This window comes from Fulmarus glacialis, unplaced genomic scaffold (assembly GCF_000690835.1).
Source record: "Fulmarus glacialis isolate BGI_N327 unplaced genomic scaffold, ASM69083v1 scaffold14246, whole genome shotgun sequence".
NCBI classification, from domain to species: Eukaryota; Metazoa; Chordata; class Aves; order Procellariiformes; family Procellariidae; genus Fulmarus; species Fulmarus glacialis.
In genome coordinates, this window is record NW_009220152.1 from 1 (window position 1) to 12,857 (window position 12,857).

The window sequence follows — 12,857 nt, forward strand, 5'->3', positions numbered from 1 at the left end:
TGCTTCAGCGGGCGCTGCCGCTCCTGTGCCCGCCTCGGTGGGGCACTCTGCGCCGCTCCCCCTGCTGAAGCGCCTGGGCGTTTCACTTGCCCGTGAAGTGAGCGCTGCAATGGCCGTTGCGTTTTTAAAGCTGTGTATTCTTTAGGGCATGCAGTCTTACCAGATCTACTAATTAGACGCAGCCCCTTTGATACCGTAAGGGACCTTTGTTCCCGTAACTCTGGGGCAGGTTTGCGTGAATCCGGCGTGGTTGGCTGTCTATAAGCTGTACGAAGACTCCAGCAGGGCTAAAGAGTGCACATCCACTGCATGAAAAAAAAGCAATTCTTTAAAAATTACTGCATACTTCCTTGAAATAGACACCCTCACTGAAATTTTTAATTGGAGCGCTCTGGTTTTCTGCTTGCTAAGTGCGTGAAATGGAGCAAGTTTTTCTATTCTAACTTAGTGGGGGGTTATTTCTAAGCACTCTGTAAACCTCCTGAAAGTAGATTGCATTTTTCATCTGTTTTTTTTTTGGGGGGGGGGGATGTTTTACTTTTTGTAGGAGATCATGATGTCCGTGAGGATTTTTAGAATACATCTGCTGTTCTGCTTTCTGGCTGCATTCTTCATCTTTGCCCTAGCTGAGGAACACTTAGGAGAGAGTCAACATGCAAATATTCGCCTTGACAAGAACTTGGTACAAGATAAAGAGTATGTGTTCCATGTTCTAAAAATGTAAACTTTACTTCTTAATGATTTGCTTATCTCTTAAGTCTTGCTACGTGAGTTGGACTTAAGCCTCTTTTCTAAGGATGTTGTATGACTAGCTGGAGTCAGATATGAGACATGCTTGCTCGATAAGTTTCTAGAGATACTAGACCTAGAAAGGTCTCTCTGAAGCCTTTAGCGCTACTCATACTATAAAGAATTTATTACAGGAATCCTGCTTACCTGGATCAACAAAATCATATTTTGAACAGATAAAGTGAGAGTTTTTTCTCATTTGCTTCTTCATACAGACAAAATAGTGGTAGCAGCAAATAAAACTCCCTAGAATACTTCATGTTTGACTGGGAAAGATCTTCCTCCAGCCAAAATTTTGAGTGGGATTTTGGGCACTGCTTCATTTGTTTTGATAACCTGCTAAGTAGGCCAGAAGAAAGAGAAATAGCTAGCTAAGGTATTAGAGGCCACTACAGCACCTGTAACAAACAACCTTTGTGCCCCCTTCGTCTTAGTATAAAACTGTAGCTTTTGTTTGCCCACGGTGCTTTTAGAGGTACAATATTTCCTGTGTACGTGACTGTCTGATCAAAGACTAAATTTGATGTAAACAGAGCATTAAATATTAACTGACTGATGTGTTGTTGGTTTTGTTTATTTTTCTTTTCTTAGCCACATCATGGAACATTTGGAAGGTGTTATTGAGAAACCAGAATCTGAGATGTCTCCACAAGAGTTGCAGCTTCATTACTTCAAAATGCACGATTATGATGGCAATAATTTGCTAGATGGGTTAGAGCTTGCTACTGCTATATCACATGTCCACAAAGAGGTAGATGGAATTTTGTAATGGCGTGTGTGTTTGGAAACAGTTCTGACTCTCTAAAAGCAGCTTAAAATAGAACAGAACAGTTATAACACATCTTCAGTGCAGTTACAGTTTTGCCTGAAAATGAGATTATTTTTCCCCCTGATAGTTCTGTTTTGATTTATAAATGTGCTAGCTTTATCACAGCTTTTCATGTTGCATTGCAGTTTTAGAGGAGTCTCCATTGTAGTTTAAACCTTAGAGTGAGGAAGGACTGTAGAGTGAAAATTATTTGACAGAGGGGATACTTTGGTAGGCAGGGATGGAGAGAAAGGGAAATTATCCAAAATGGGACAATGCTGATGAGGGTTTATAGAAATAGCATGTGATACGATATAGAAATAGCATGTTCAAGGTTCTAAGGCTGCTGTTTTCAACTCCAAACTGTTACTGCTGTGGATACACAAACTGTAAGAGACCTCTTGCACAAAATAAGTGTTAGAAGAACCAGTCACGGTCTGCCTTTGTTTTCTTCACCTTTTTCTAAACACAAATTCTCTTTCCAGCTAGGAACATGTAAGGACAAAGTAGGAAGATACAATCCTTAGGAAGACAATGCTAGCACATGATCTTGTACTGACCTTTTGGAAGTTACAATTCAGAATAGCATAACTTCCTGTGTACACCTGTGGCAAAAAATACCTAGCCGAGAACAGAATAATGACTTGCTGTTTCTTGTGCAAAGGCACGTCTTTGTATTCCCCTTTGCTCGTAAGGGGTAATACTAAGAATTTCGCTGACTTTAAGCTACAGTGCTGGATTTTTTCACTACTCTGTTACTGTCAAGCTCTGCATTTTGCAAGTTCTGACACACAGGAAGATGTTTCTGTACTGTATAGAAACTATAGTGTCTATACTACATCAAGATCCAAATTAAGAGTACATCTGTTAGATTATTATCCATCATTATACACTGTGCTATTTAGCTTTTAGAACTTCTGGCTAAGAATATTAACTGGATACAGAGTGCTTGTTCTGAAGTCCAGAGAACTTGGACTTCAGTTTGCACCTGTTAAGAGCTGCTTATATTGGTATAAATGATTACATAAAACTTAGTGCCAGATTAGGCACCAAACATGAATAGCTTAACAAAAAATTAGTTGTCAGTAATCTGTCATAAGTGCCATAAGATGGGAAACTAAACTGCTAAACTGTTCAATGTGTTTTTGTTTTTGTAGGAAGGTGGTGAGCATACCCAGGCAATGAAAGAAGAAGAGCTGATTAGTCTAATAGATGATGTCTTAAGAGACGATGATAAGAACAATGATGGATACATTGACTATGCAGAATTTGCAAAATCACTGGAATAAGATTTTGCAGGGGGCTTGTTTCTCCTTCTAACTACATGGAAATGTGAACCAGTATAATGTGATTCATTACTGTCTCATATCAACCTCTGTGCTGTGAGAAGGAGAGGTGTACCAGTTCCAGATGAATTTATTTGAAAGTTGTATGTGTTAAGAGACTGGCTAACTCAGACAAGAGCCATGTTTGACTAAACGTAGGCACACATTGGAATGTTGAAGCATGGAAGCGTCAACAGTACTCACACAGGGTACAGCTGGCAAACTCTTTAAGTAGCTGTTATGAATACTAAATAGATCATATACAATCTAAATTTCAGTTTTTCTGTCATTGGGTTATATAGTACTTGTTTGCTTACATCTCCTATTTAAACTTATAAAATACGTAGAAAGCAAGAAAAGATTGCTGCATATAGTTGTATTTCAAAGATAAATGTCCTGTCCTTCCCACTAATTTCAAAGGAAATCTGCACGTAAGTACAGGTGCTTGAAACAGCAATTGTAGAGGAAAAGTGTTTGAATGTGGTTTATGTTTGAGGTTCACATAATACCATATGGACTTTAACACAGTCTTTGAAGAAATTGAGTATTTTTAAATATATGTACTTCCTAGCATACCCTTACATATTACATATAAATATATATACATGTGTTTTTCAGTTTCTTCTCATCCTTCACAGATTTACTTTTTATATCTTAATTTACTGATTTTTTTTTCCTCTATCTTCCGTGGTGTTTTCTTAAGAAAATGAAAGTATTTTTATGACATTTATATGTTGTATTAATGCTGTATAGCATTTACTAGAGTAGCTTCTGCTATCTCGTTTTGAAGGTCATGTTAACAGTAAACCAGTTTAATATAAAAGCTTCCGTTCAATTTGGTTTTTACAGTATTAGCCAGCAGGATAATCTAAGTGAGCAAGTAATGCTGCCTTGTAAGGTTTAAGTTCATATTCCTTGATACTTAAATTACGGTATTACTTCCAGGAGGTGTTTCATAACTAACAGTTTCAAGATACTTGAGTGTTTGCAAATTAACATGGTTCTAGGAATGTTTTCACTGTCTTGACTCAAGACTTGGTAAGTCAAACAGTTTAAGGATATTAGAGAAGTGATGTATTGCTGTGTTATTGATATTTGGTGATTCTAAAACATAACTGAAATCTTAAACTGAAATCTTAAATTGCATTCAATCATTATCCATTAATAGAGAATCTAAATGCTAGCGTATTTCTGTAAAATGTATAAAGAGCTATTTTCTGTACAAAATTATTCTTATACAACAGAAACACGTTTGTAAAAGAAATTATTTCCTCTGTTTAAATGTTTGTGCAATGAATCCTGAGTGTCAGGACTTTTCTCTTATACTGATTATTTATTTTGATACCTTTGTGGCCAGGGTTGTGTTGGTTGTACAAGCAATAAAAATAAGTTGGGGTTCATGCACTCCAGAGCTAGACACACAAGGCTGGAAGTCCCAGTGAGAAATGCACCTAATTTTCTGATGTATTTTTAAGCCCGTCTCTTACTAGCAGTCATCTTAAAAGAAAGTTCTTCTTCCAGTTAAAGCATTTTTAAAATATCTTTTTTGAGGGTAATTAATCTGGAGTGAATGTTGTTGAATCAGAATAAAGTATAGAAAATGTTTGTGGGTAGGAGGGGAGAAGAGGTTAAGCTCATCAGCTTTGAGCACTTAAAGCAGGTTGCCTGTAGACCTGCCAACTCTTACATGCTTATTGCATAAGCTTCTGAGTTTGGGATTTATTTGGGGTGAAAGAGCAAGACCAAGGAACTGACTTTTATGCACTGCTCTTAAAAATCATGGTTTTCTTATCTAGCGCAATCTGCAAACTTAGTCCAGCAACCACCTGTGAGGCACATTTATATACATATGTTGTATTTATATACATGGATTTTAATGGCTATTGTATGTGGCAAAAGACATAGAATCATAGAAGCTTTGTATCAGAAATAATTATGATAAATGCAGGTGATGTGAACATTGTTTACCAACTATTTTAAACTTGGTTTTAAGGGCTCAGAAGTATGTATAAATACAAAAATTATTTACCGAAAATGGAGAACAAAATTGGCACCTTTGTTTTCATGATGCATGAAGAAAGATCAAAACAAAATTTCTGCTTTCCTAGAAAGAACAATTCAAGAAATGCTACCCAAGCTGAAACCTGCATCATCATGTCTTTACTCAGCCTCCTGAAACAAATACACATGCTTAATTAAGTGCAGCTAAAGGTAAATGGTTTAACGGCTGTCTAGGGAGCTTTCTCAGTTATTAAGTAGAAAAGTGCAAAATTGCTGAGAGGGATGGTGAGTCAGACTTTTTTTTTTTTAAAATGTAACTAATTTGTATACTAAAAGTAATAGTTGTAGCTTGTGCAGTACCCTAAATATGCTGGTACAGGTCATACATACATACAGTATTTTCTGTTTCCTATATATAATACAGAAAATACGGCCTTTACAACAGAAGTACTCATCAACTACAAAGCTGTTTTAGCTTCCGTAGAACAGTATTATTTCCATTTCACAGATAAATAACAAAGCAGAAGGGGTGCATTATTTACTGAAGGTCAATCACATCCCTGGCAGAAACAGAAAACCAGCAGAATGCTGTTGTGTGTGATCTTCACCTCTTCCTAGTCTATGATCTCAAGGGATGGGGATTAGTTTTCCCCATTAGAGGAGAACACATCTGGCCTTGCGTTACTGTATACTATGCACCCAGTTTAAAGTATGTAAATTACCTGCTTTTACCTCACAAAATACTGCATAATCTAGCAGCTAAAGAAAATACTTAAACTTGTTCTTGAAGCACTCCTAAACTGTTTTTTATTAGTCGATCTAGAATATAGTCTGTATATGAAGGAGAAAATCTTGTCCAGTGCCTGTCAGAATGCTGTTAATGACAAGAATGACTGCCTAGAACCTCCCAGCAACAGTTTTGTCTGCATATTCACGCAGACTTTACTACCTTTTTTTTATTAATCACCCATGACCTCAAAATGTCTTAGCTTCATTAAGGAATGGTTACAGACTTACAAATCCTGATTTCGTCTGAAGTATTTTTTAATACTACAATTTACAAGCGGAAAAACAGTGAAAACAGGAATAATGTCGTAATCGATACAGCCACTAGATAGCGTAGTGACTCTGCACATTCGTTCCCTGCAGTATTTAACTTGGAGTGATTCAACAACCCGGATTTTTCTAAACCATTACCACTGCTCTGATTATAGTCAAGGCTTGCTCTGCTGCCTTCCAACACCACATTGCCAGTATGATGCCCACGTTTTTATTAGTTTACACCTGTCACAAAAATTGATCGTATTTGGGACTGGTTACTAGTAATTAATTTTCATTGTTTAGGGAATCCAAATCAACTGGCAGTGATAGTAAAGAAACTCGCATTGTAATATTGTCAGTAAAAACAACTGTGTAACAAACAGGAAAGCTTTTCTAATGTAAGCACCAGGCTTGGCCTGACTTCTTGACCATCTCTAGTTGACCTATGAGAGGGTCCATGAGGTATCTACAGTGGTCTCAACCAACATTAAAGAATATTAGAGGGTTTTAGTAGGACCTGAAGTCTTACTGGTTTTGCATGAGATGTCAGTAAGAGCTTCTGCCACTGTTCTTACAAGGCATAGCTCCAGTGTGGTCTGGTCAGCCATTTTGGCTTAAGGTGAAGTTTACTGCTTTTTTCTTCCTTTCCCCCATTACAGTCTCACTGTCTGCCCATTGCACCATGAAACAGCTGCATAATGTTCAAAAAGTACATTAGTACTTTTAAACTAAGGGTTTTAGTAAACAAATTAGAGCAAGGATCATTGCATACCTTGGTCTGCATTATTTATTATTACAAAGAATTTGTGTTCTAAACGTTTCATCAGTACAGATCCTCTGTCCACGTTGAATGAGATCCATTATAAGGGCAGTTATTAATGCCTTATAGAAGGTTTCTCTGAAGTTACATTTTTCTTCACATTCTTCATGCTAAATTCTGAACAGCATCCTAAATCTTAAGGGCTAATACATACTGCAATTGTCACTACCTTTCTAAGCTGAGCGGCAGTTTTACATGTAGGTAGAGGGCAGTGTAACACATGACTCAATCTACTGCCAGATACGACATTTTACAAGAAATCAGTACTGCAGTGAACATCATAGTGTCAACTTCCGCCACTTGATCCAAATAAGTGACTGACAGCACTAGATTTCAAAAAGGCAGATGTCAGTAAACTCAGAAAATGGGTAAGGAAGATCTCATAAGAGGCAAATCTAAGGGAAAAACAAAATATGGAGAGCTGGCAGTTCCTTCAAGAAATGCTAATAAGAAACCAAGTGCAACCTATGCCAGTGTAGAGGAAAGTGAGGAAATTCGGCAGAAGCCAGCTAATTCACAACCTTTTAATTGACCCCAGGTGTAAGAGAGAGAGATCTGTAAAAGAGAAACTAGGTCAGCTGGTTGGGAACCCAGCACAATACTCCATTCATGGGGGGTTGGAGCGGTATATACAGTTAGTAAAGACAAATGTTGCACAATATGCAACTAGCAAAACTTATGAAAAGTAAAAGAAATTTTACAGGTAAGGTTGTAAGAGAAAAACAAAGGGAAGTTTGGACAGCTACTCAAAGATGGGGAGGTGCTATCAGCAGAGGATGTAAGGAAGCCAAAGAGTTTAATGTCCTGTTTTTTGCCCTTTTTCATCAATCTTTACTAAAAAGGTCAACAACAAACAGACAGTGCAATTGTTACCAGGAAAAAGGGGTAAAATTTCAGCCTAAAATATGCAAAACCTGCTTAGAGAGTAACCAATTAAGTTAGATGTTTGACAGTTGCCTGAGCCTGATAACTTCACTCTAGGAGTCTTAAAGGGAGGGTGAAGTGATGGCCGCAGATGTCATATAGCTTGAATTTATTTATTTTATTTAATATTTTGCAAGGCCTTTAGCAGTACTTCCTGTAATATCCTCATGAACAGGCTAGTGAACTGTGATCTAAATGAAACTGCTGTGGGAAGGGGCAGGAGGTCAAGTCTGGTTGGATAATTGTATCCACGGGGTAATTCCATTGTAACCTATCAAAATACACATGTTTTGCAAGGAATTCTGTAGGCCTTGGTCCCATATCAAGTTTTATTTGATGTTTTCATTGAAGGCATAGAAGATGAAATATGAAGTATGATTGTTAGACTTGCAGATGGAGCAAGGAAGGACTGCAGATGTTATAGATCCTAAAAGCTCTGAATTTTAAATTATCTTGATATATTTAGAGAAGTCATCTAAAATGGATGGAATGCAATAGTGCAAAATACCATGCTTACACAGAAATACTCATCTGTACTTGCATAACTGTCTAGTTTCTAGATTCTAGAATCTAGTAGATTCTCTCACAAGAGAAAAATCCAGGGACTATGGTGGAACAAGCTGAACATGAATGGCAAAGCCCTCACATTGGGATGTCTGAAGTAGTCTTAAAGACTATTGAAAGAGTCCATGTGGGCTGATCCCCACTGTTAAAGACTCACCTGGAAGACCATGTCTTGTTTAGTGCACTGCACTTCAAGAAAGATAGGAACTAGTTGGCAAGAGGCCAGAGGAGATCAGCAAAAATGGACAGAGGTCCAGAAAACACGAGGGAAGATTGCAAGAAATGGGGGGGTGGGGTGCTGAAGAAGTAAAAACTGAGAAGGAAGGTTAATAGTCTTCAACTAAAAAGCTGTTGCAAGGAATAAGGAAATATGTTCTTGGTGGAAAGATCAGGAAGAATAAAACATAAAGAAGCATAAACCCAACAGCTTGGGAGATTTAGATTAGACATTCGACAAAACTTCAGTATCAATGGTAAAATACTGTAGCTTGGGGTGATGTGATTGTAACTTGGTTTAAGATAGAAAGGTGGAGTTAATGACTTCTCCATATCCCCTCCAGTGAAAGCCTGGCTCTCAGTGAGTCTATGAGTGTCAACATCTGTGTGGACTTGTATCAGGAGGATAAGTCCCTTACAGTGGCTTCCACAGCCGAAAGCCGAACACAGGAACTGAACACAGGAAGCCTGTGCTCAGCTCCGGGCCTCAGAGAAGTCTTCTCCAAGATGACATACGTTCCTCCTCTCTCCCTGCTGTAAGCCTTTCGTCTTCTCTTTATCGTCTCTGTAGACTCTTACTGAGCCAGCCATATTCCAGTTTTCCCCTAATCCATGTAGATGTCAGTTTTACATCTCATCTTCTTACCATCATAACCCATTTTCCCACTTGAAAACACCTGAAAACTTGTTCGTCATTTCTGCCTTCCAGTCAGGCAGTTCTTCAGTCCCAGAGGACAACAGCCATTTGGACAGTCCTGCTACACTCAGTTCCTGGGCTGTGTGGCAAAGCAGCCTGCAAGCAGCAATGTCCTGCTCAGTCCTGTCAGGGCATGCTCACTGTCAACAGCATCTAAGTGCAAAACCCTACCAAGTTTCTAGTAAGCACATTCAAAATGTGATTGTCAAGAGCCAGAAGTGAACACTTTGAACCAGAATGGGGACAAAAAGCATATCCCTGACTCCAGGATAATGCTTCGGCTTAGGATTCAAGTCCTAGCTCCGGAGCACAGAGATACCAAAGCTTCTTCACAAAAAAGAACAACAGTAAAAAGACTGTTAAGAGTCTTTAAAATGACGAAGTGAATTCCTAGCCCTGTTTTCAGCAAATAGTCAACTATTTTTGTTGACACTGAGAATATAGTGTAAAAGCATCCACACTAAGTCAAAACAAAGGTCCATCTAGCCCAACAGCTTGCTTCAAATAGTGGCCAAGAACAGATGCCGGTGGAATAATAAACAGAGAAAGCATAGTGTCATACTTCTCCCAAATACACACACAGGCTCCAGCCATTTGTAGATCAGGGACTTGACTTCAACAACAACAAAACCAACTAAAGTCAGGAGCTCAGAAAGATCAAGGCTTAAATGTTAAAGTCTGACAACACTATTAACTAAAAACAAGGTCTCATGGGACATGAGCAATGTCCCATGGTCAATGGTACACGCTGGGCAGACTTTACTGTTGACATTGCTACGCCATAACCTTCAGTACAAGCTAAGGGGATGATGCAGTGGGTAAGTAGTGATCCCAGGAGACCGCATTAATGCAGTGGTATAGCACAACTATACCGTTTCCAGATGTCACATTCTTCTTATTTCAAGTGAGAGACACTGAAAATTGTCTAATGACTCTGTTTGCCTCTGGTTTTGGTCACACTTCAAGAACCATCTTTAAAAATTATGAGAAAGCCCTAAGCACATATTTTGAAATAAATCCTCTTTAAGAATAGTAACATTATGCCTCAGAACTTATTTAGTCATAAAACCAGAAATAAGCCACAAAACCTATATGCTGAAAAATAATACTGACTTAAGTCTCATCATGTGTGGCTCGCAGCCATCAGAGACTGACATACTGGCACAAATCATGGCAGGTATGATTTTTTTGATCCAGGAAAGAGCACTGGGATGAGTAGATTGAGATTTGAATGCTGTTCCCTTTGGGAGGGATCTCCAGGGACTGTGCAGAAGGGACTGTAAAGCCATGCTGTCAGCCTCAGCATGGATTGCAGTGGGAGTCAGGAAACACACCGGTGAGGATTCTAGACAGCAGATAGGACTAGTCTCAGAGAAGGAACATGTCTGTTTAGGATACACGCAGAGTTGTTTAGAAACCTTACATATGCCACCATAAATTTATGAGCACATTGGCACTGACTAACTGAGTTAAGATCTCCAAAGAACACATAACACATATACGTACACACACTGAGGCGGGAACCACTTTCAGGAACCAAATAATTCTGTCACCAGACAGCCTAAAACTATTCAAAGGCACCATTTCTAGCCAAGACCAACAGATTTGAAATATTTTTTGAATCTCTAGGCAGATGAATTTTCAGGATATGACAAGCCAAAAAGTCTTTAGGAAACTCTCCAAGCAGATGATCTCATTATTTTTAGCCATCATCTCTCTTAAACACCTTGACCAGTTTCCTTCAACTCTTCCAAAAAATCTGTCCCAGAATAAGATTATGCCTGTGAAGTTGTAGGTGTATAGGGCTAATTTTGGCAAAGTGAGGAATAGGAATAAAATCAAGTTTATAATGGAAACTTAAGGACATCTGCAGTTTACTGAATACTGTTCAGTGTGATCTATATTATGCATGATATTTCCATTGTAGCAAAAATATAAAGTGCTTTTATTACCACCAAGGGAAAAGACCACTTCCTCCATATGAAGTCCTACCTATGAGACAAAAAGACCTGGCAGGTCATGCAAGTATTTTTGCTTCCTCCCACTAAAATGTTTACAGGATCCAGATTCATTTCCTAAGGTCTGGCTTGAGGATTTGTGCAGAGTATTACACCATGTTGGCAGTGCAGAATGATGACAATTTCTGACTGCAGATGTGTCTCTACTGCAGACCTTATTAAAATTGCAGCATGGCATTGACATACCCAGCTAGCTTTAAATTAGCCAGCTAAGGTACTGCTGACACTATGGCAATGCCATTACAGAATACAGCACAACTGCAAAACCCACTGTAAAAGCAGAGTACAGTAAGTGGTCAGGTATTTTTTGCAGGCCATCCTGAACACTGTCTTCCTGGCATAATGTTACTAATTGGACCGAAGCTATATAGTTTAATGGTAATTCAGGTTTGTCAGAGCAAGCTCTAAATCATCTGAAGGTCTGGTAGTCTGGGTAGTTAAATGAAAATATTCTGGGTGGTTGTAAAGTCTGCCTCTAGATAGTTCCTAGCCAATAGCTCCCAAAATTCACATTGATGCCCAGTTTGGGAAAACATAGCACACACAGAGTTTTTACTGAGATCTGGAAATTTTCTGGGTTGCACAATGGTTAAGGAAAAACGCCTCTAGGGACCTTACACAAGCCTTCTCAGATTCCTGTGGCAGTTAGAGGTCCTTTCTAGGGGCCTGTAAAGCTCACTCTAATAAAAATATCTGTAGAAAAAGAGAAAGGGTTATACAGGCTGCAGATCAGAGAGCACATTTCCATCCAATGTGCAACTGAGCTGATGCCGCTGATTTCTGGTCACCCAATGGCCTCCCAACACAACCACCTCACCTGGGGACAACTCAGTTCAGCCTGAAAGCTCTTCCTGTTGACCTCTCCAGTGTTGTTTGGAAGTGCAGAGAAAAAAAAATGGATTCAGCGGACCAAATTAACTAACTCATCTCCAGGAACTAGCAACTTCAGCCTGATGCTCAGATCAGTAAGGAGATCTGAAAACCTGGTCCTGATCCCATATGACAGGGAATGCTGGTCAGAAATACAATAAATGGACAACGGTGGAGAAGGTAAAGGGTGAGCAGAGGAGAGCTGTAAGCCATCATACATACCCAAACCTGAGATGCGCTCAAACCTAAGTCATTAGATGCCATCTTCCCAAATTGTGCTCCCTGGTAGTATAAACTCAGTCCGCTTAAAACAACTTCTGTCAACAACATGGGCTACAATATGGGACTAAGTATGTCAGGGCACCAAAGTATAGCCTCAAAAGACATTGGTCATTTTGGAAAAGGTTAGGACTGTCAAGAATACCTACCAAGTTGAGAGCCTTGGACATGGAACATCTTGTACTCAGGCTGTTGAGCTGCAACTCCAACTTCAGCCTGAGCACCGACCACTGGGGAGCATCTAGCACCAGATATTTTTCCTGCTCCCTCAAGAAAGGAGAAACATACAGTTACTCTCTGAAAATTTGTGTTCAAGTGACTTTTCAGTGATATTTGAGCTTGAAAATGCCATGACTATTCATCTAGGCCCTTCAACACACAAAACTTCAGTTTGTGGTGACATATGGCACGGGAAATTTCAGCTCAAGCAGCTGAAGCCTGGCAAAATTATAAGCAATCAGAAACAAGGCTTTCTAATGGAAACTGTTAGACAGCATTAGCTATT

General features: G+C 39.0%; 1 protein-coding gene across 1 annotated transcript; it reads left to right on the forward strand.

The window, feature by feature from the left end:
• Nucleotides 1-547: 547 nt before the first annotated feature.
• On the forward strand, nucleotides 548-3,206 carry MCFD2 (multiple coagulation factor deficiency 2; the record flags this gene model as incomplete). The annotated part of the gene is made up of 3 exons (XM_009580668.1): nucleotides 548-696; nucleotides 1,381-1,540; nucleotides 2,755-3,206. Coding segments are annotated over 3 exons (441 nt in total), but the record flags the coding sequence as incomplete, so codon positions are not given.
• Nucleotides 3,207-12,857: the final 9,651 nt, after the last annotated feature.